Genomic DNA, 23,734 nt, shown 5'->3' on the forward strand with positions numbered 1-23,734 from the left:
CTTCTCTCTTTTCTCTTTCTCTCTTTCCCTCCCCTTCTCTCTCTTTCTCTCTCTCCCTACATCTCCCAACCTCTCATTCCCTATCTCTCCTCTTCCCCCCAGTCTCTCCCCTCCTGTGGCAGCACCATGAGACGAGGGCCTCGGTTCTGACAGATACTAAGTAGATCACATCATTATCTTATCAGTGAATAACAGGGTGTTGAGACACCAGCATTAAAGCTTGTTATAGCCTGTCCCCAAAGGCAGAAACACATCACTTATTTTCCTCAAAAGATGACCTTCTCCCTCCTATCGATTCAAAGCTGTCTGCAGAGAGAGGGGGATTTGATTCAAACAAATAAATAAACACGGATTGTAATTGATTTGTCTGGTGATACAAAAGACGACAGTGTGGCAGGAAAATAACTGTTGAGGGTAATGACTAGGGTGTGTGAGCATCATAGGGAAATGTCATTTGCAAGTATTAGAGCGGGGTTGTGTGTTACTGGGCAGAGAGGCACAGAGCTAATCCGCTAACAGTCGTCTCACTGGTGTGCATGTGTGTGTCTGTGCGTGTGGTGATGCTGGGGAAGATGAGTGTACTGGGGCGGCAGGGTAGCCTAGTGGTTAGAGCGTTGGACTAGTAACCGGAAGGTTAAACCTCCGAGCTGACAAGGTACAAATCTGTCGTTCCCCTGAACAGGCAGTTAACCCACTGTTCCTAGGCCGTCATTGAAAATAAGAATTTGTTCTTAACTGACTTGCCTAGTTAAATAAAATAATAAAATAAATGTATAGTGCCCAATTGGTCTATGGATCTAAGAACTGGTTCCTTGCCCAATTATTGGCCAAGGAGAGCCAGACCACTTTCATCTCTCTCCATCTCTCCATCATCACTCATCTCTCTTCACAGTAGGCCTCTCTCCCTCTCCCCCCATCTTGCTCTCCCTGTTTCAGTCTTTCACCTTTCACACTATCTGTCAATCGCTCACATCCCCAACTTCTCTCCTTCCTTCCTTCCTTCCTCTTTCGCTCCCCGGGGGTGGGTGTTCTAAGGGGGTTTGAGGAGAGGGGTCTGGGGCATGTGTCACACCCCTCGTGCCCCTCCTCTATGTTGGTAGAGGGCTGTTAGTTCCCCCTGGCTCCTCTCAGTGTGGGACAGGGGACGCAGGTGTGTGTGTGCATATGTGGTTGTGTGATGCAGGTCAATTTGAGCTGTTTTCTCCCTCTCACTCCCACTCTGTCATACTGTGGATAACCATATCACCCACTGACATGTTCATTAATTACCATGAACACCTGCAGAGAGGGGAGCCTTTCAATCCGAAACCTCACCCAGACACACACACTCACACACACCCTTCCCCTGGGAGGGCTAACATGTCACAGCTGTAACATGTTCTTGTTTAGAGAATAGAGTGCTGAGAATGCTTAACCCCCCTAGCTAATCAAATGCCTCTTGTCCTTTCTCTCAATTATGAAAATCAATTTCTTTATGGAAACGTTGGTCAATCGTGCTTTTCCCTCACTTGCTAGCAAGGAGTATACTAGATTGGCAGCCACAAAAGTTGTATGTGTGTGTGTGTGTGTGTGTGTGTGTGTGTGTGTGTGTGTGTGTGTGTGTGTGTGTGTGTGTGTGTGTGTGTGTGTGTGTGTGTGTGTGTGTGTGTGTGTGTGTGTGTGTGTGTGTGAGAGAGAGCGGCAGGGCTATCTCTTGTGTTTGAGGCAGTTTCTCGCGAGGTGTTATTGAGCTGTATTGACTGGGCCTCTCTCTCTGCTGCTGAGGGCTAATTCAGCTCTGTTCCTTCTGCTGACATTTTCATCACCACGGCTCTGCTTTCTGGAGTCAAGACATAAAACACTGCTTAAAACAGCCCCTGTCCTCTGTTCTCGGACCGCTCTCCTCTCCTCTCCTCTCCTCTCCTCTCCTCTCCTCTCCTCTCCTTTCCTTTCCTCTCCTTTCCTTTCCTCTCCTCTCATTTCCTCTCCTTTCCTTTCCTTTCCTCTCCTTTCCTTTCCTCTCCTCTCCTCTCCTCTCCTCTCCTCTCCTCTCCTCTCCTCTCTCCTCTCCTCTCCTCTCCTCTCCTCTCCTCTCCTTTCCTTTCCTCTCCTTTCCTTTCCTCTCCCTCTCATTTCCTCTCCTTTCCTTTCCTTTCCTCTCCTCTCCTCTCCTCTCCTCTCCTCTCCTCTCCTCTCCTCTCCTCTCCTTTCCTTTCCTCTCCTCTTATTTCCTTTCCTTTCCTCTCCTCTCCTCTCCTCTCCTCTCCTCTCCTCTCCTCTCCTCTACTCTACTCTACTCTACTCTACTCTACTCTACTCTACTCTACTCTCCTGTCCTGTCTCCTGTAGCTATCCCCTCAGCCCCGCTGTCAGGCAGATAAAGTGGCCTACATTGGAATTGTGTTATATAGTTTTCCCTGGTAAGAAACATTCTTGTAGCATTGTGGGAGAACGGATGCTTGGTTGAGTCTGATTTTCACAAAGCCTATCAAGAGGATTGTGCAGCCAGTGAAGCTTTTAATTCATGGAGAGTTCCCCTGTGCTGAACCTTAGTCCATCATATGCAGACATAAACAAATATGGAAAATGTATGAATATCTTGAGGGAAATTATTGTTCATGTCACCTGGAAGTTAAATGACAAAACTAGGTTGACTTTCCCTTGCCTGGCCCCAGGTCTGTTGTGCCTACTCCTCTGTCTGTTGTTATGCCTTGTTACACAGCAATAACTGATCTGGGACGAGGATACAGTGAACCCCCAGGCTGTGTCCTTTTTCCGGCAGCCGGCACTCCTCTCCTCCCTGAATCTGGTTATATAGCTCACTGGGACACCAGAGAGATGGGGGAGAGACAGAGGGAGAGACGGGGTTGGATGGGAGAGTCCGTGGTAGTTTGTTTAGCTAGGAGGAGGATTCCTCTGACCTCTGACCCACTTCTGTGATGCAGATTCATCTGAGCAGCTTGTCCTCTCACATAGTAAGCTACGTAGGTTTTCCCTCTCCTCCCTCAGCTCACAGAGAGAGGCAGGCGGCCCAGGCCAGCAGTAGCACTGCAAGCTGCTCAATCCAACAACATAAAACAGGCAGAGCTCAATCCAGGGAAGGGCCCTCTGCACCGCTATTCCTCACTGATAGAATAGCAGGGCTGTCCTTCAGCACCACTAGATGGCCCACATTGCAGCGATCCCTATCCAGCCAGAGATTGGCAGAGCTATCTTTTCAGCACCACAAACACAAGCACATCAGCACTGTTGTTGTCATGGGCTGGTTGTACCCTTATTAGAAGTCCTGCTTATCCTTCATGCAGAATTGATTGATTGATTGATGGACTGCTTATGCTAGAATATGCCAGGGTAGGTAATTCCTCACTGACCTCCCTCCTCACTGTACCTTAATCTTCTACATTTCCTGGGAATATTGATTCTGTCAGTAATTCTGCCCTGGTTCTGGACTCTGGGCTCTGTAGGCTCTGTGAAATCTGGGCTCTGGGCTCTGTGGGCTCTGTGGGCTCTGGGCTCTGTAGGCTCTGGGCTCTAGGCTCTGTGGGCTCTGTGGGCTCTGTAGGCTCTGGGCTCTAGGCTCTGTTGACTCTGGTCTCTGTGGGCTCTGGGATCTAGGCTATGTGGGCTCTGGGCTCTTTGTCTGCCTGTCCTGTACTTACTTGGCGTTTTATGTTCCGAGGGTATGTTTACCTCTAGACTTTTAATTGCATTCCCATAAATCCTAGAGGAAGGACGTGCAATCAGAAAATTGCACTTGGCATAGTGATTTATGCGGCTTGATTTGTGTTTGTTTGTGTGAGTGTGTGTGTGGTAGGGATTTAGAACTTGAGCGAAGGCGTTATTTATCAGGAAGTACTTATTCCTCCTCACGAGCCACTTTGGTTGTTTGTGTTGGATGTGTAAATACATTACAGTTCTGTTGTCCTGAGAAGCACTTCAGAAACTGACTGATAGTCCTCTGGTATAGAAGCGCTAGAGAGCTTGGTCTTCTGGGCTTTAAGGGGCTTTGATTCATAGGAAAGTCATATGAAGAGATGATGCAAATTCCTTATAAACTGCCCTCCAACTTTTTATCAAAATCAATGTCAAGTCTTGAACAGTAACATTTAGATGAAGTTTTACACAGATGGACGTGTCATTTTGTAGCTATTAAGAACTGTACAGTAAAGTTCTAATCTGACAGATAGGAGCTGAGTTTCTTCTACATTATGCTTTCCATTTGGATAATATTATGACTAACTGCTCTGATAGTTAATCCTTCAGTTGAACTCCCTGTGACCTCTGTGGCTCTCTGTTTCCTCAGGTCCATGGGGCCGGTGTATGGGCAGCGAGTGTGGCCCAGGGGGCAGCCAGAGCCGGGCAGTGTGGTGCGCCCACTCTGAAGGCTGGACCACCCTTCACACCAACTGTGACCAGGCAGAGCGCCCGGAGAACCAGCAGAGCTGCTTCCACGTGTGTGACTGGCACAAAGACCTGTATGACTGGCAGCTGGGTGCCTGGAACCAGTGTGTGCCCGTGTCCATGCGAAGCACTGGGGCGCTCCAGCGGCCAGCCGTATGTACCCGCGGCGAGGAGGGCATCCAGACACGCGAGGTGGGCTGCGTCCAGAAAGCAGATGGCGTGCCCGCGGAGGATGCAGCGATTTGTGAATATTTTGAGCCCAAGCCCAGGCTGGAGCAGGCCTGTCTGATCCCGTGCCCGCGGGACTGTGTGGTCTCCCAGTTCACCCCATGGACTTCCTGTTCGAAAACGTGCGGCATGGGTCTTCAGAATCGTGTCCGTTTTGTCCTGGCGCCGCCTCTGTTCGGGGGCTCGGCCTGCCCTAACCTGACAGAGTTCCAGACATGTCAGCCAGGTCCCTGCGTGGGCCCAGAGAGCCTCTATAGTCTGAGGGTGGGGTCCTGGGGTCCCTGCTCTGTACCCCTCCCTCGCACGGCCAGGCAGGCTCCCACCTTTACTCACGGTAAAGATGTGGCTCTCCCTCGCCGGCTTCGCAAGGGCAGAGAGGGTAAAGAGGGTAAAGAGGGCAGCGAGGTGCCCACCCCACGCCAGCCTCGACTGAGCAAAGAAGAAAGGATGAAAAGAAAGGAGGAAAGAAAGGAGGGGAGAAAAGGAAGACAGGCAGCCAAAGAAGGACGCAGGAAGAACAAGGAAAGAGTCAAGGAGAGGGTGAGGGAGAGAGTGAGGGCGAGGGGGAGGGTGAAAGACCCAGAGACCAAAGAGCTGATAAAAAATAAGAGGAACAGGAACAGACAGAACCGACAGGGAGGGAAGTTCTGGGACCTGCAGGTTGGATACCAGACCCGGGAGGTGACCTGTGTTCACAGGAGCGGAAACACTGACGCACTAAGGTCAGTCTCACTTATAGTTTATAGTCTTACTGTATGCATCACAGCTACCTCATGATGACTTTCTCATCCATTTCTCACCAGTGTCTCTGATATAATTTTATATGTTCCATTGTTTCCCCATTACAGAGGTGATGTAGGGATGCATCTCTCTGTGTGTTATAGAAAGACATTATTACTGGCAGCACACAGTCAGCTCTGAAAGAATTACAAGAGCCTAAAGTGTTCTGTGTTCTGCAGTACTAACGGTCACACACCATGAAGTCATCATCACCCACATGGCTTTGTTAATGTATAAGAGAGAGAGAGAGATTGGAATCTATACCTTCTGGAATAGATATGGCAATAGTGTTTTGTCATAGAATATTACATACGGTTTTGGTTTTAGTAGGTTTTAGTATTCTCTCATTAGTTTATTCATAGTACCCTCAAATAATTCCTTTATGCTGGAACCACTTTAAAGTATTGGCAAAAATGCTGCCTTTGGAGGTTTTTTTGTAGCTCACATTAATCCACAATAGTCCTGTAGTTTATTAACATTCATATTCAACGGCTTGTTTACTTTGCGTTTCAAATATTTTTGGCCAGTTTTTTGCAACCTCTTTTCCTAAAAACCTCAGAAAGTAGAGCTGTTTTTTTGTTTTTTCTCTGAAGTGAGGGTTCAGTCAATGGAGTCTGCAGTGATTATGTTTTGTATCGTATTTTCATTGACATTTATTCTTTGTTTAACCAAAGAACTTGTCGTCTTTCAAAGAAGCAATTGGCGTTTTCTACAGCGTGAAGTTAGTTTCAAAGCTTCAGATTTACCATAACCTCCAAAGCATTGTGATATTCAGCGATTAATATATAGTAAGTATTAATAAAGAGAGACGAGGATAAACAGCATTCTTTTTTTTGCACCTCAAGATAGCGTAATATTCCAATAAAACCAATATTTATTCAGTGAGATCAACTATGAGAGTTGAATCGATGATGAGTCGAAGTGTCATGGCTTCCTTCCATTCTGCTGTACTCAACCGTGTCCCTGGGATCCAACAGACGATGAGAGGCCTCAACCATAACATCTATGAAATGGTCAGAGGATCAAACCTCTGTCCCTTTCCGTTAACCTTTCCGTTAACCATCATCCTGCGTAACGCCATCTAACTACATCAACATACTGTAGCATGGTCTTTCATTCATATTACAGCTGGTGAGGGAGATAAGTGTTTCCAGTTTCAGAGAATTAGCTGGGTGGTGGTGGTCAAGACGTGTTTTATTGAATGGTCTCCATTCCACTCTATTCATGTGCACATGCTTTCGAAAAGGCATTGTTCCTCTTTGCTGAGATGTGAAATGCATGTACGTTCCCATTCTGTCTCTGAGGTAACGGGGTGGCTGTTATGGTGACCACTTCACACCGAATAGATCTATCCCACTTTCTTAAAGGGATATGAATGCTTTAGGCATCTACCACAGATGTCGAACTGAAACCCCCAAAGAGGCTTATCTGATCTGATACTGACCATCTACCAACCACATTGTTGTCTAGAGGCCAAGGATCAAGTGTGTTTACTGTTATAGAAGCTCTGAAATATATCTGGTGGGAATGTTTTCCATCTCACTTCATTTAACATTGGTTATTATTTATTATGATGTTTATCTGTCTCTAAGCTAAGGAAATATATAATTGTATATTTGGGTCCTATTTCAGATTTACATTGCTTTGGGTGAGAGTACCTGCTAAATGACTACAATGCTAAATTAATATGTAGGTTTGTAGAAAAGGTACTTTGCAAATTCAGAATGAGTTCAAGGGGTTTGAATCTGTGGTGTTCCTGAATTGGATTTTGCAAACAAGTTTGGCCTTATTAGGACACCTTGCCTCATTCCTTTGACCAAACACCTTCACTGATTTCTTTGAACCTAATTAATGAACGCCTTGTCTCTTCTCTCCAGCCTGTGTTCTCGGGAGTCCCTACCAGTGACCTACCAGGCCTGCGTCCTGGCCAAGGACTGTGAGGTGAGCGACTGGACCGACTGGTCGCCTTGCTCCAAGGACTGCTACGAGCTCAACGGGCCCACGGGTGAGCGCACACGCACACGCCGGGTACACCAGTTCCCCGTGGGAGAAGGGGAGGAGTGCCCCGAACTGGAGGAGAAGGAACCCTGCACCCCTCAGGGAGAAGGGGTACCCCCCTGTATTGCGTAAGTACTCTATCACCCAACGTTTGAAAAATATGTGTGATTTCAATGTCTTATATGGATGTCTACGTTTTTGTACGAACAGTATAAGAATTGTGTAGTTTGTATACTCACATTGGAAAACGTAAAAATGTAGATGGTCAATTGAACTGCACTTCTACTCTGCAGGCTGGCTGACAATTACAGTTACTCACTTTCTAAAGTGTACTATGGGTAAGCTGCCTGTCTGCATCCCTAAATAGCTTTGCTGACAAAAAAAAGAAACACTTAATGCATCAGACACTCAGCCAGACAGGTCTGGTCTGTCTCTAGCACTAAATGCATATGTGCATACGGGAAATGGTTTGTTTCTGTGTGTTAAGTGATTAAGGCCATGCGGCCGGAACGTTGGCTGGTTGCTGTAATGACTGTGTAGCTAACCATATAACACAACAGTAGTAGTAGGACTAAGAGCACTGGGGAGTTATCAGTAGGGGGAGGAGCCACAATAACAACCTGACTACTATTGGTCTGTGGGTTGTTTGGTGTCTGCTGGCTTATTATCCACAGCCTGAGTGGTGTCATTAATCTGATGAATGTTATTTATTTAATCCACTAACTATGTTTAATCGTTACCCGATTAAATTAATAATGTACTCATTAGATATTTGGGGCAACACGGGAAGAGGTTGTTTAAAGAGTTACCATCTCCCGAATTAAGCTCTGTAAGGTATACAGTGGGGAGAACAAGTATTTGATACACTGCCGATTTTGCAGGTTTTCCTATTCTACAAAGCATGTAGAGGTCTGTAATTTTTATCATAGGAACACTACAACTGTGAGAAAAATCCAGAAAATCACATTTTATGATTTTTAAGTAATTAATTAGCATTTTATTGCATGGCATATGTATTTGATACATCAGAAAAGCAGAACTTAATATTTGGTACAGAAACCTTTGTTTGCAATTACAGAGATCATACGTTTCCTGTAGTTCTTGACCAGGTTTTCACACACTGCAGCAGGGATTTTGGCCCACTCCTCCATACAGACCTTCTCCAGATCCTTCAGGTTTGGGGCTGTCGCTGGGCAATACGGACTTTCAGCTCCCTCCAAAGATTTTCTATTGGGTTCAGGTCTGGAGACTGGCTAGGCCACTCCAGGACCTTGAGATGCTTCTTACGGAGCCACTCCTTAGTTGCCCTGGCTGTGTGTTTCGGGTCGTTGTCATGCTGGATGACCCAGCCACGACCCATCTTCAATGCTCTTACTGAGGGAAGGAGGTTGTTGGCCAAGATCTCGCGATACATGGCCCCATCCATCCTCCCCTCAATACGGTGCAGTCGTCCTGTCCCCTTTGCAGAAAAGCATCCCCAAAGAATGATGTTTCCACCTCCATGCTTCACGGTTGGGATGGTGTTCTTGGGGTTGTACTCATCCTTTTTCTTCCTCCAAACACTGCGAGTGGAGTTTAGACCAAAAAGCTCTATTTTTGCCTCATCAGACCACATGACCTTCTCCCATTCATCCTCTGGATCATCCAGATGGCCATTGGCAAACTTCAGACGGGCCTGGACATGCGCTGGCTTGAGCAGGGGGACCTTGTGTGCACTGCAGGAGTTTAATCCATGACAGCGTAGTGCGTTACTAATGGTTCTCTTTGAGACTGTGGTCCCAGCTTTCTTCAGGACATTGACCAAGTCCTGCCGTGTAGTTCTGGGCTGATCCCTCACCTTCCTCATGATCATTGATGCCCCACAAGGTGAGATCTTGCATGGAGCCCCAGACCGAGCGTGATTGACCGTCATCTTGAACTTCTTCCATTTTCTAATAAATGTTCCAACAGTTGTTGCCTTCTCACCAAGCTGCTTACCTATTGTCCTGTAGCCCATCCCAGCCTTGTGCAGGTCTACAATTTTATCCCCGATGTCTTTACACAGCTCTCTGGTCTTGGGCATTGTGGAGAGGTTGGAGTCTGTTTGATTGAGTGTGTGGACAGGTGTCTTTTATACAGGTAACGAGTTCAAACAGGTGCAGTTATTACATGTAATGAGTGGAGAACAGGAGGGCTTCTTAAAGTAAAACTAACATGTCTGTGAGAGCCGGAATTCTTACTGGTTGGTAGGTGATCAAATACTTATGTCATGCAATAAAATGCAAATTAACTACTTAAAAATTATACAATGTGATTTTCTAGATTTTTGTTTGAGATTCCGTCTCTCACAGTTGAAATGTACCTATGATAAAAATTACAGACCTCTACATGCTTTGTAAGTAGGAAAACCTGCAAAATCGGCAGTGTATCAAATACTTGTTCTCCCCACTGTATATCTGTTACATCGATAAACAGTAATCTTATTAATCATTACCTCTTATCATATCATCATCATTCTGAACAATCGTAACCTCATGCATCTGCAAAAAACCCAACCCACTCTGTGCCATTCACTCCCGAAGCTGCTCATTTGAAGATAAGCTAGCTGTGCTGATGGTTCCAGTGGGGTGATGAGAATAGTGTACTACGGTGATTTGACAAGAGTAGTATGTTGGATGGAAGAGTTTGAGATATTTGACTCAGAAACTTGACAGATGAAAGGGAAAAACTTTCATAGTTACAGTGTTTCATCCATACAGTTAAATGACATCACAAAATGAAAATAATTATTACATTCGTTTTCCATAGCTCCCCACTGACCATTCCCCACATTCTTATGTTAGAAATATTGATCCATTATCCACTTTGACCATCTTAGCGTTTAAGAGGCAAAATTGTCTGTGAAACAAAGCCATTCCTTTGGTTAATACTAAAGGGGGAGAAAGAGCCCCCCTTCTCCTGTAATTTCCAACAGGGTGTGAAGTGTCAAACCGGCCCAGTTACCTCGTCTGTGGGTGAGAGAAGGTTTATTTACAAATGTTTATTTACAATGACTGCCTACCCCGGCCAAACCCTATCCCAGACAACACTGGGACAATTGTGTGCCACCCTATGGGACTCCCAATCACGGCCGGTAAAACTAAATGCATGCTCTTCAACCGATCGCTGCTTGCACCTACCTGCCTGTCCAACATCACTACTCTGGACGGCTCTGACTTAGAATACGTGGACAACTACAAATACCTAGGTGTCTGGTTAGACTGTAAACTCTCCTTCCAGACCCACATCAAACATCTCCAATCCAAAGTTAAATCTAGAATTGGCTTCCTATTTCGCAACAAAGCATCCTTCACTCATGCTGCCAAACATACCCTTGTAAAACAGACCATCCTACCAATCCTCGATTTCGGCGATGCCATTTACAAAATATCCTCCAATACCCTACTCAACAAATTGGATGCAGTCTATCACAGTGCCATCCGTTTTGTCACCAAAGCCCTATATACTACCCACCATTGCGACCTGTATGCTCTCATTGGCTGCCCCTCGCTTCATACTCGTCGCCAAACCCACTGGCTCCATGTCATCGACAAGACCCTGCTAGATAAAGTCCCCCCTTATCTCAGCTCACTGGTCACCATAGCATCTCCCACCTGTCGCACCTCCTCTCCTTCCAGTTCTCTGCTGCCAATGACTGGAACGAACTACAATATACTATTTATTTAGTTTTATTTATTTATTTATTTTGCTCCTTTGCACCCCATTGTTTTTATTTCTACTTTGCACATTCTTAAACTGCAAATCTACCATTCCAGTGTTTTACTTGTTATATTGTATTTACTTCGCCACCATGGCCTTTTTTTTGCCTTTACCTCCCTTATCTCACCTCATTTGCTCACATCGTATATAGACTTGTTTCTACTGTATTATTGACTGTATGTTTGTTTTACTCCATGTGTAACTCTGTGTCGTTGTATGTGTCGAACTGCTTTGCTTTATCTTGGCCAGGTCGCAATTGTAAATGAGAACTTGTTCTCAACTTGCCTACCTGGTTAAATAAAAGTGAAAAAATAAAAAAATTGAATAAATAAAAAAAACACTGGAATGGTTGATTTGCAGTGGAAGAATGTGCAAAGTAGAAATAAAAGTAATGGGGTGCAAAGGAGCAAAATAAATAAATAAAATAAAATAAATACAGTAGGGAAAGAGGTAGTTGTTTGGGCTAAATTATAGGTGGGCTATATACAGGTGCAGTAATCTGTGAGCTGCTCTGACAGCTGGTGCTTAAAGCTAGTGAGGGAGATAAGTGTTTCCAGTTTCAGAGAATTAGCTGGGTGGTGGTGGTCCAGACGTGTTTTATTGAATGGTCTCCATTCCACTATATAGGGAGAGATAGAGAGATTGGGAGAGGTGGTAAGGGGGAGATGGGTTTGGCTCAGTGTATGGGTCGATGGTGCCATACAAGAGGGGCGCATATAGGGAGAGAGAGAAAGATGCGAGGGAGGCGGTAAAGGAGAGATGGGTTTGGCGCAGTGTGTGGGGCGATGGTGCCATACAAGAGGGGAATATATAAGGAGAGATGGAGAGGAAAGAAGCAGCCCAGCGTTTGGCTTGTTGCCAGTGATGGAGGAAATGATTAATGGAGTGTGTCTGGGAAAGAGTCAGTTGGTCCGTGCAGTGTCTTATCTGATCCCCCCCTCCGCGCACACACACACACACACACACAAACACACACACACACACACACACACACACACACTCACACACACAGATGGGCGTGTTGACACACCATCACTTTCACACCCAGCAGGCAGTCCTGAGCTGTGATGGCATGTGTGTCCCTTAAATTACCCCCAACCTGTACAACGCAATGTGGAACTATACTCCTCTGGTGTGGAGAGGAAGGTATTTCCTCAATTTTCACTGTTTAGACCTCTAGTCTGTTTGAGTGTTTTGACCTGCAGTTGCTAACAAGCTAATTCTGCGTGACAAAAAGTATTACAGTGGGTTGAAAACTAAAGTATTACAGTGGGTTGAAAACTAAAGTATTACAGTGGGTTTAAAACTAAAGTATTACAGTGGGTTTAAAACTAAAGTATTACAGTGGGTTTAAAACTAAAGTATTACAGTGGGTTGAAAACTAAATTATTACAGTGGGTTGAAAACTAAAGTATTACAGTGGGTTTAAAACTAAAGTATTACAGTGGGTTTAAAACTAAAGTATTACAGTGGGTTTAAAACTAAAGTATTACAGTGGGTTTAAAACTAAAGTATTACAGTGGGTTGAAAACTAAAGTATTACAGTGGGTTTAAAAATAAATTGTTACAGAGGGTTGAAAACAAAATTATTACAGAGGGTTGAAAACTAAATTATTACAGAGGGTTGAAAACTAAATTATTACAGAGGGTTGAAAACTAAATTATTACAGTGGGTTGAAAACTAAATTATTACAGAGGGTTGAAAACTAAATTGGTACAGAGGGTTTAAAACTAAATTATTACAGAGGGTTGAAAACTAAATTGGTACAGAGGGTTGAAAACTAAATTATTACAGAGGGTTGAAAACTAAATTATTACAGAGGGTTGAAAACTAAATTATTACAGAGGGTTGAAAACTAAAGTATTACAGTGGGTTGAAAACTAAATTATTACAGAGGGTTGAAAACTAAATTGTTACAGTGGGTTGAAAAATAAATTATTACAGAGGGTTGAAAACTAAATTATTACAGAGGGTTTAAAACTAAATTATTACAGTGGGTTGAAAACTAAATTATTACAGTGGGTTGAAAACTAAATTGTTACAGTGGGTTGAAAACTAAATTGGTACAGAGGGTTGAAAACTAAATTGGTACAGTGGGTTTAAAACTAAAGTATTACAGTGGTACATGAGAACATCAGTCAGTCCATATTTTGTTTAAAACTCTATACAGTAAAGTTAGCATACAGATCAGGACATAGCTTGGTATAGGTTCCGTGGGCAAAATTAGCAATTTTTTGTCCCTGATAGTGAGGAGAGGAATAAATCAATGTTGGTGGACCAATGCTCCCTTTCCACCATTTGAAGAAGACCAGGATGAGAGAGAGATGAAGAGGTGTGAACGTTGTGGCAGGAGGTCCAGTGGCAGTCAGTATTATTGAAGGATTCTTCCTTCAGAGTGATCCCATCTGTGTTAGTCCCAGAACCCCAGGTCTAGCTATGGACCATATCTCCCAGGTGCCTCGTTGTCCCACAGCCTCGTCATACTCTGTTGAAGAGAAAAGGCCTTTATAACAAAGCCATAATAACATTTGCCTTGGTTGCAGTTGAGCAGAGGCGTTTTAAGGATTTCCACGTTTTTTTGGGGGGGGTTTAAAAAATGCATTTCATGCAATTCTACCTGCTTTACATGACAGAATACATTAGCGTCTTTTTTAATCCCGCACAAATTGCCAACATGGGAAGCAACTTTGACACTGACAAATTGAATTCAAACAACAGCCCAGGCCAATGAAGCGACACTTAGATTGTGCAATATTAGGAGGAAATATATATAGTAGTGTGTATATGTACAGTTGAAGTCAGAAGATTACATACACTAAGGATGGAGTCATTAAAACATGTTTTTCAACCACTCCACAAATTTCTTGTTAACAAACTATAGTTTTGGTAAGTCGGTTAGGACATCAACTTTGTGCATGACACAAGTAATTTTTCCAACAATTGTTTACAGACAGATTATTTCACTGTATCACAAGTCCGGTGGGTCAGAAGTTTACATACACTAAATTGACTGTGCCTTTAAACAGCATGGACAATTCCAGAAAATGATGTCATGGCTTTAGAAGCTTCTGACATCAAGTCAATAGGAGGTGTACCTGTGGATGTATTTCAAGACCTACCTTCAAACTCAGTGCCTCTTTGCTTGACATCATGGGAAAATCAAAAGAAATCAGCCAAGACCTCAGAAAAAAATGGTAGACCTCCACAAGTCTGGTTCATCCTTGGGAGCAATTTCCAAATGCCTGAACGTACCACGTTCATCTGTACAAACAATAGTACGCAAGTATAAACACCATGGGACCACACAGGAAGGAGACGCGTTCTGTCTCCTAGAGATGAACGTACTTGGTTCAAAAAGTGCAAATCAATCCCAGAACAACGGCAAAGGACCTTGTGAATATGGTGCAGGAAATAGGTACAAAAGTATCTATATCCACAGTAAAACGAGTCCTATATCGACATAACCTGAAAGGCCGCTCAGCAAGGAGGAAGCCACTGCTCCAAAACCGCCATTAAAAAGCCAGACTACAGTTTGCAACTGCACATGGGGACAAAGATCAGACTTTTTGGAGAAATATCCTCTGGTCTGATGAAACCAAAATAGAACTGTTTTGCCATAATGACCATCGTTATGTTTGGAGGAAAAAGGGTGATGCTTGCAAGCCGAAGAACACCACATCAACCGTGAAGCACGGGGGTGGCAGCATCATGTTGTGTGGGTGCTTTGCTGCAGGAGGGACTAGTGGGGTACAAAGTATATGTTATGGTGTGTGGTGCATTTTCCTAGCATGGTTTAGGTCCACTAGTAGAATCTATGCGAAGGTGCATTGAAGCTGTTCTGGTAGCTTGTGGTGGCCTAACACCCTTTTAAGAAACTTTACTTTGGTGTTTCCTTTATTTTGCCAGTTGCTTGTGATAAAACTTAATCCACAGTTATTTGTTAGAAACTATTGAACCTCTGTGGCTAAATTATGCTCTCTGTTATATTTCTAACATTGAGAACAGGCTCCTGTGGTTGGATTTATTTTGCCTCTTGGGCCCCCTACAGCCTTGGGCCCCCTACACGCTGACTCACACAATAGACCAGTCATGTTTGTTCAATTATGCAGTTTATTTTTAATTTTGAATTAATCAGTTACCTAATCAAGGCACAGCCCCCAAGTTACCCATGTGGGTCCCCTACCTCCTCTCCTCTCCCCATCTGACGATTAGCAAATCAGCAGCAGGCTGTCTGCACTCATAGAGATCGGGCATGTGTGTCCTCTTGTGGTTGGCGGTTGCAGTAATAAAAATACAAAATATATACTACATATAATATATCCTGTATATATAATATATACTGTATATATTTCAATTTTTAGTTATTTATTTTATATATTTTTTTGCTGCCTGTTGGGCCCCTCATGGTCCTGGGCCAAGGAGCTTCAGCCCCAGTAAGCCCTGCAGGGACCCCATTCATGAATATGGAGCCCTTTCATTGGTTGTGACCTCAAAAAAATGCCATTATCGCCAGAGACATCGAGGCAGGGCAGCCATTTTGTGACCCCAGGTGGATTTGAACTGAAAAGCAATACCTAACATTCTTACTGAAGCACAATATGGCAGCCAGAAGGGAGGTGTACTGCCACGGACCAGAGCTAGGCTAGCTTTCTAGTATAGAGGCTCGTGAGAGAGGGTCAATTCTTAACAAAATAGCTTTTATGGACTATAAGGTAACAACATAAATGATCTCTTCAAGAATCAAACGTAAATGTTCATCAAATAAAACTTGCAAACAGAGCTCCCTCAGTCCTCTCCTCTGTGGTGAGGGATACCAGTTGTTGATATATGTCGTGGCTGATTGAGTAGCCGGTCACACCCTTAACTAGCCCATTGAATTCAGCTGTGCCTGTGTTCATTTTCCAGCCAGCGGCTTGTTCCAGGCTGACTACATGGCATGTGGTGCTGGTAAGGGTGTGGACTTTTAGTGGCTGCCCCTCACTACGCCACACACACGAAGGCACCTTGAAGCAGATCCCAGAGCTATCTATGAATTCAGTGCTGAGCGCTAATCTGAGTTAATAGATTGCCCTTTGCGGTATGATCTCTTTCAGTTTAATGCTGCTGAATCCTTCCACTGAGGTTCACTTGGGGGACATTCAAAATGAATTCTGGATTGTGCGGCGAATTGTGAATATATGTTGAAGGTCAACTGCACAGACAACTTCTTTAAAAGAGACTTTCTAGTAGATGCACATTGCGTAACATCAATTGACCACACTCAAATGCATGCTAATGTTGTTTACTTCCCGAAAAGCCATTCTGCCAACCTCTCGCTGCAATTTGGCTGAAAATAACCATAGTGAAGAATGCAAATAGGGTTTAGTTCCAAATTAGTGCACTACCCATAGGGCTCTGGTAAAAAAGTAGGGCGCTATAAAGGGAATATGGTGCCATTTGGAATGAGTTTTAGCTTGTGCTGCATCATGATTTATTCATTGTAGAGAATTGGAGTAATGCAACGTTTACTGCAATGTTTTGTACTCTAGATGTAATCTAACAGGCATTTGTACTTGTACTACCGCAGGCTAACCCCCTTGTGGTAGGCTAAATGCTTTTTAAGAAATAAATAGAGCACAATAAGATGTGAAAGAGAAGATAAACTTAGCCTACATTTACAAACTAAACACCTCAACAGCGTCCAAACCAATTCAACCCCCCAAAAATGTCCATTAATTATAATCCACATAATAATTCACATTTCCTGTTGCTGCAGGATTATTTTCCTACTGTAGCAGACTGGCTCAAATGAAGAGCCTACATCTGTACATAATGCATTTGATACAGTCAATCAAAAATGCTATCAAACTAAATGATGCTTAATAATAAGCTGTGACCTTGTAGGACACAATCTGGAGGGTACTTCATTCACAACAGGAATACAAGACTGCTAATATTCATGCAGCTGTACACTTTCTCTACTAGCCACTCATACTCACTTACCATATCTCCCTCAGTCAACTTCCTTTATGAGGACCACAATGGGAATGGTGGCATCAGAAATGGCACTCCAATTCCTATATGTAGTTGCACTGCTTTTATTTGTTGACACTTAGGGAAGTAGTGCAGTAGGGAACAGTTTGCTTTTGGGATGCAAACCATGCCTAGAGTGAATCAATCAAATGTATTCATAAAGCCCTTTTCATATCAACAGAAACCCAGCCTATAACCCCAAAGAGCAAGCAATGCAGATGAGAAAGCACAGGAACCTAGGAAGAAACGTAGAGAGGAACCAGGCTCTGAGGGGTGGCCAGTCCTCTTCTGACTGTGCCGGGTGGAGATTATAAGAGTACATGGCGATTAAGGCCAGATCGTTTTTCAAGGTGTTCAAACGTTCATAGTTGACCAGCAGGGTCAAATAATAATCACGGTGGTTGTAGAGGGTGCACAAGGAGTAAATGTCAGCCGAGCATTCAGAAGTTGAAACAGCAGGTGCGGTAGAGAGAGAGAGATTACACAGATCCACAAAGAATTCAAAAACAAACCCAATTTTGATTAACTCTGTTGGGTGAAATACCACAGTGTGACATCACAGCAGCAAGATTTGTGACCTGTTGCCTCAAGAAAAGGGCAGCCAGTGAAGAACAAACACCATTGTAAATACCACCCATATTTATGTTTATTTATTTTCCCTTTTGTACTTTAACTATTTGCACATAATATGACATTTGAAATGTCTTTATTCTTTTGGAACTTTTGTGAGTGTAAAGTTTACTGTTAATTTTGTATTGTTTATTTCACTTTCGTTTATTATCTACTTCACTTGCTTTGGAAATGTTAACATATGTTTCCCATATGGGGGGGGGGGGACACCTAATAAATGAGTCTTCAGTAAAGACTTGAAGGTCGAGACCAATTCTGGGCCCATCACATGGATAGGTAGAACATTACATAAAAATGGAGCTCTATAGGAGAAAGCCCTGCCTCCAGATGTTTGCTTAAGCATTCTACGGACAATAAAGTGGCCTTGGTCTTGTAAGCGTAGTGTATGTGTAGGCAGTGGTGTAAAAATTAGTAGTATTTGGGGTATCTGTACTTTACTTATATATATATTTTTTACAACATTTACTTCACTTCATTCCTAAAGAAAATTATGTAATTTTTTCTTCATACGTTTTCCCTGGCACCCAAAAGTAACATTTTGATTGCTTAGCAGGACAGGAAAAGGGTTGTATTCACACACATCAAGAGAACATCCCTGGTCATCCCTACTGCCTTTTATCTGGCAGACTCACTAAAGTCTGCCAGATAAAGTTTGCTTAATTTAAGGAATTTGAAATGGTTTATACTTCTACTATTATTTTTCATGTTTAAGTATATTTTAGTAATTACATTTACTTTTGATGCTTAAGTATGTTTAAAACCAAATACTTTTAGACTTTTACTCAAGTAGTATTTTACTGGGTGACTTTCACTTTTACTTGAGTCATTTTCTATTAGACCAAATCGGAGAGATAGGTAGGAGCAAGTACAGTACATGTAACTCTTTGTAGGTTAGCAGTAAAACCTTGAAATCAGCCCTTGCCTTAACAGTAAGCAAGTGTCGAGAGGCTAGCACTGGACTAATATGATCAAATGTTTTGGTTCTAGTCAATATTCTAGCAGCCGTATTTAGCACTAACTGAAGTTTATTTTGTGCTTTATCCAGGTAGCCGGAGAGTGCCTTCAGATAGTTTTAATACCCATTGACATATTTTTTGTCCATCCATCTACACACAATACCTCGTAATGACAAAGTGAAAACATGTTTTTTGAAATGTTGGTACATTAATTGAAAATGATATACATAAATATCACATTTACATAAGTATTCACACCCCTGAGTCAATACATGCTAGAATCACCATTTGCAGCGAATACAGTTGTGAGTCTTTCTGGGTAAGTCTTTAAGAGATTTCCAAACCTAGATTGCGCAACATTTGCCTATTTTTTTCTTATTCTTCAAGCTTTGTCAAATTCGATGTTGATCATTGCCCATTCAACCGTTTTCAAGTCTTGCCATAGATTTTCAAGTAGATTTAAGTCAAAACTGTAACTCGGCCACATAGGAACATTCACTGACTTCTTGGTAAGAAACTCCAGTGTAGATTTGGCCTTGTGTTTTAGGTTATTGTCTTTCTGAAAGGGAAAGTATTCCTGTAGGAATTTGCCTGTGTTGAGCTCCATTCTGTTTCTTTTTTATCTTGAAAAACTCAGTCCTTAATGGTTACAAGCATACCCAAAACATGATGCAGCCACCACTGTGCTTGAAATATGGAGCATAGTACTCAGTAATGAGTTGTATTGGATTTGCCGCAAACATAACACTTTGTATTCAGGTCAAAAAGTGAATTGCTTTCCCACATTTTTCCACTATTTCTTTAGTGCCTTGTTGGAAACAGAATGCGTGTTTTGGAATATTTTTATTCTGTACAGGCTTCCTTCTTTTCACTCTGTCAATTTGGTTAGTATTGTGGAGTAACTACAATGTTGTTGATCCACTGTTTTAAAGTCACCATTCGCCTCATGGTGAAATCCCTGAGCGGATTCCTTCCTCTCCGGCAACTGAGTTAGAAAGGACGCCTGTGTCTTTGTAGTGACTGTATGTACAGTATTGATACACCATCCAAAGTGTCATTGATTACTTCACCATGCTCAAAGGGATATTCAATGTCTGCTTTTTACCCATCTACCAATAGGTGCCCTTCTTCGCAAAGCATTGGAAAACCTCGATGGGTTTTGTGGTTGAATCTGTGTTTGAAATTCAGTGCTCGACTGAGGGACGTTACAAATTAATTGTATGTGTGGGAAAAGATACAGTAAGAGGTAGTCATTTAAAAATCATGTTGTACACTATTATTGCACACAGAGGGAGTCAATGCAACTTATTATGTGACTTGTTAAGACACCTATCCCCTAAAAGCAAACTTTTACCCCTGAACTTATTTAGGTTTGCCATAACAAAGGGGTTGAATACTTATTGACTCAAGATATTTCAGTGTTTCATTTTTTATTACGTTGTAAAATGCTCTAAAAGCATCATTCCACTTTGACATTGTGGGGTATTGTGTGTAGGCCAGTGAACAAAAATCTAAATGTAATCCATTTTAAATTCAGGCTGTAACACAACAAGGTGTGGAAAAAGTAAAGGGGTGTGAATAATTTTGGAAGCCACTGTAATTGTGGCATCCTTGATGATGTAATTAATGTATATATTCTTCCCAATCTATGTTATGTAAAAAAATAAAATTGATTCAAATCATTCTCCTCTGCAGGTACAACTGGAAGACAACGGAGTGGACCGAGTGCAGGGTGGATATGTTGCTAAGCCAACAGGACCGTCGTCGTGGTAACCTAACTGGGCTGTGCGGGGGCGGAGTTCAGAACCATGAGGTGTACTGTGTCCAGGCAAACAGCGCCGACCCTGCCTCAAGCTCTCTGAATAGCAAAGAAGGTAACCTGACCAGCATGCAACTGTCCTTTATCCCCAATGTGTAATCTTTATCCCATTCTGATAACTCATGCCCTTCTCCCATACTAGGTCATCTCTCTCACCAGTCGTGTGTCTATAGAAAGCCCATATCCATTGTGTCCTCTTTTTTTCCCTCCCATAAGGATGCCTTGTCCCATTGTACAGATCTCTTCCACCTCGTGCACTGGAGACTGAGCACTTTTGCTAAGGCCGCACTCATGCCCTTACGCAATAGTAAGAAATTCAATGGGATTCCCTTGCCAGCCAAAATGCATGCACTAATGGTGCAGAAGAGTAGAATAGGAATGGGGTTGAGAAATGTGTTTCCCCATCCGGGGATCTTTGGAGATCCTAAAAGCCTTGCACTACTCAAAATTGGTGCATCCCTTCTGAAAACAATTCTCTAAAAACAATGGTACCCCATGTGAGAACAGTTCCTGACACGGGTGATAGTAGATATCATTGGATGCATCCCAAGTGGCACCATATTCCCAATATAGTCCACTACTTTTTACCAGGGCCCATAGTGTAGGGAATATAGTGCCATTTGGTAGGTAACCATTGCCTGTCTGACAAACACCCAATGTCAATATGACAGGGCAGCATATCTATACAGTCAGCAGAAGCAGTAATAACTCTCTCTGTCCCCAGATAATGTAGTAACTGTGTTCCCAGATAATGTATTAAAAATGTTCCCACTCCCTTGGTAATGTTACACACATGAATGCACAAACGCAAGCACACACACACACACGCATGCACACACCCACCCCCAGGCTATCAGACTGTTGAACAGCCGTCACTAGCCGGCTGGCTACCTGTCCTGCACCTTTTTTTTGCACACATACTCACACACACTTGAACTTCAAACACACACCTCATACACACACACACACACACACACACACACACACACACACACACACACACACACACACACACACACACACACACACACACACACACACACACACACACACACACACACACACACACACACACACACACGCACGCCTCATACATACACACACACCTCACACACACATAAACACTCACACCCAGGCATACCCCCATACTCACAAACACATGCACATACACATACACATGCTGTCCCATGTGTATAGAGACCTTAAATACTGGACACTTCCTGTTTCTTTCATACTGTTTTTCACACTGTGTATTCATATAGTGTATTCTCCAAATAGCTCATTATAATAGCTCTACTACTGTACATTGCATTTTAGTGACACTGTTTATACCCTCTGCATATTTATATGCCTGATTCTCAACACTGTAATATAGCTACTGCTGTACATATCATTCCTAGTATATCCTTTCGGTGTATATACACATAGATTGCATTTGGATTCCAACAACAACATTGACGAATACGCTGATTCGGTGAGCGAGTTCATTAGAAAGTGCATTGAAGATGTCGTACCCATAGCAACGATTAAAACATTCCCAAACCAGAAACCGTGGATTGATGGTAGCATTTTGTGAAACTGAAAGAGCAAACCACTGCTTTTAACCAGGTCAAGGTGACCGGAAACATGACCGAATACAAACAGTGTAGCTATTCCCTCCACAAGGCAATCAAACAAGCTAAGCGTCAGTATAGAGACAAAGTAGAGTCACAATTCAACGGCTCAGACACAAGAGGTATGTGGCAGGGTCTACAGTCAATCACGGATTACAAAAAGAAAACCAGCCCCATCGCAGACCAGGATGTCTTGCTCCCAGACAGACTAAATAACTTTTTTGCCCGCTTTGAGGACAGTACAGTGCCACTGACACGGCCCGCTACCAAAACCTGCAGACTCTCCTTCACTGCAGCCGATGTGAGTAAAACATTTAAACGTGTTAACCCTCGCAAGGCTGCAGGCCCAGACAGCATCCCCAGCCGCATCCTCAGAGCATGCGCAGACCAGCTGGCTGGTGTGTTTACGGACATATTCAATCAATGCTTATCCCAGTCTGCTGTTCCCACATGCTTCAAGAGGGCCACCATTGTTCCTGTTCCTAAGAAAGCTAAGGTAACTGAGCTAAACGACTCACTTCCGTCATCATTAAGTGCTTTGAGAGACTAGTCAAGGACCATATCACCTCCACCCTACCTGACACCCTAGACCCACTCCAATTTGCTTACCGCCCAAATAGGTCCACAGACGACGCAATCGCAACCACACTGCACACTGCCCTAACCCATCTGGACAAGAGGAATACCTATGTGAGAGTGCTGTTCATCGACTACAGCTCAGCATTTAACACCATAGTATCCTCCAAACTCGTCACCAAGCTCGAGACCCTTGGTCTCGACCCCGCCCTGTGCAACTGGGTACTGGACTTCCTGACGGGCCGCCCCCAGGTGGTGAGGGTAGGTAACAACATCTCCACCCCGCTGATCCTCAACACTGGGGCCCCACAAGGGTGCATTTTGAGCCCTCTCCTGTACTCCCTGTTCACCCACGACTGTGTGGCAATGCACGCCTCCAACTCAATCATCAAGTTTGCGGACGACACTACAGTGGTAGGCTTGATTAACAACAACGACGAGACGGCCTACAGGGAGGAGGTGAGGGCCCTCGGAGTGTGGTGTCAGGAAAATAACCTCACACTCAACGTTAACAAAACAAAGGAGATGATCGTGGACTTCAGGAAACAGCAGAGGGAGCACCCCAATCTCAGGAGGCTGAAGAAATTCGGCTTGTCACCAAAAGCACTCACAAACTTCTATAGATGCACAATCGAGAGCATCCTGTCGGGCTGTGTCACCGCCTGGCACGGCAACTGCTCCGCCCACAACCGTAAGGCTCTCCAGAGGGTAGTGAGGTCTGCACAACGCATCACCGGGGGCAAACTACCTGCCCTCCAGGACACCTACACCACCCGATGTCACAGGAAGGCCATAAAGATCATCAAGGACAACAACCACCCGAGCCACTGCCTGTTCACCCCGCTATCATCCAGAAGGCGAGGTCAGTACAGGTGCATCAAAGCAGGGACCGAGAGACTGAAAAACAGCTTTTTTGTGTACTTGTTTGACATTTACTGCACTTTTACTAGCAATTAACACAAGCATTTTGGTGCATCCGTTATAACATCTGCTAAACTGTGTA

General features: G+C 43.6%; 1 protein-coding gene across 1 annotated transcript in view; it reads left to right on the forward strand.

The window, feature by feature from the left end:
* The window catches only part of LOC139391862 (thrombospondin type-1 domain-containing protein 7A-like), a 184,233-nt gene that overhangs the window by 54,551 nt on the left and 105,948 nt on the right, over positions 1-23,734 (forward strand). The window contains exons 2-4 of the mRNA XM_071139466.1: positions 4,283-5,330; positions 7,266-7,514; positions 20,419-20,597. Coding sequence (XP_070995567.1) covers positions 4,283-5,330; positions 7,266-7,514; positions 20,419-20,597 — 1,476 coding nt within the window. The remainder of the gene's footprint in view (positions 1-4,282; positions 5,331-7,265; positions 7,515-20,418; positions 20,598-23,734) is intronic.

Source organism: Oncorhynchus clarkii, chromosome 32 (assembly GCF_045791955.1).
Source record: "Oncorhynchus clarkii lewisi isolate Uvic-CL-2024 chromosome 32, UVic_Ocla_1.0, whole genome shotgun sequence".
Lineage (NCBI taxonomy): Eukaryota > Metazoa > Chordata > Actinopteri > Salmoniformes > Salmonidae > Oncorhynchus > Oncorhynchus clarkii.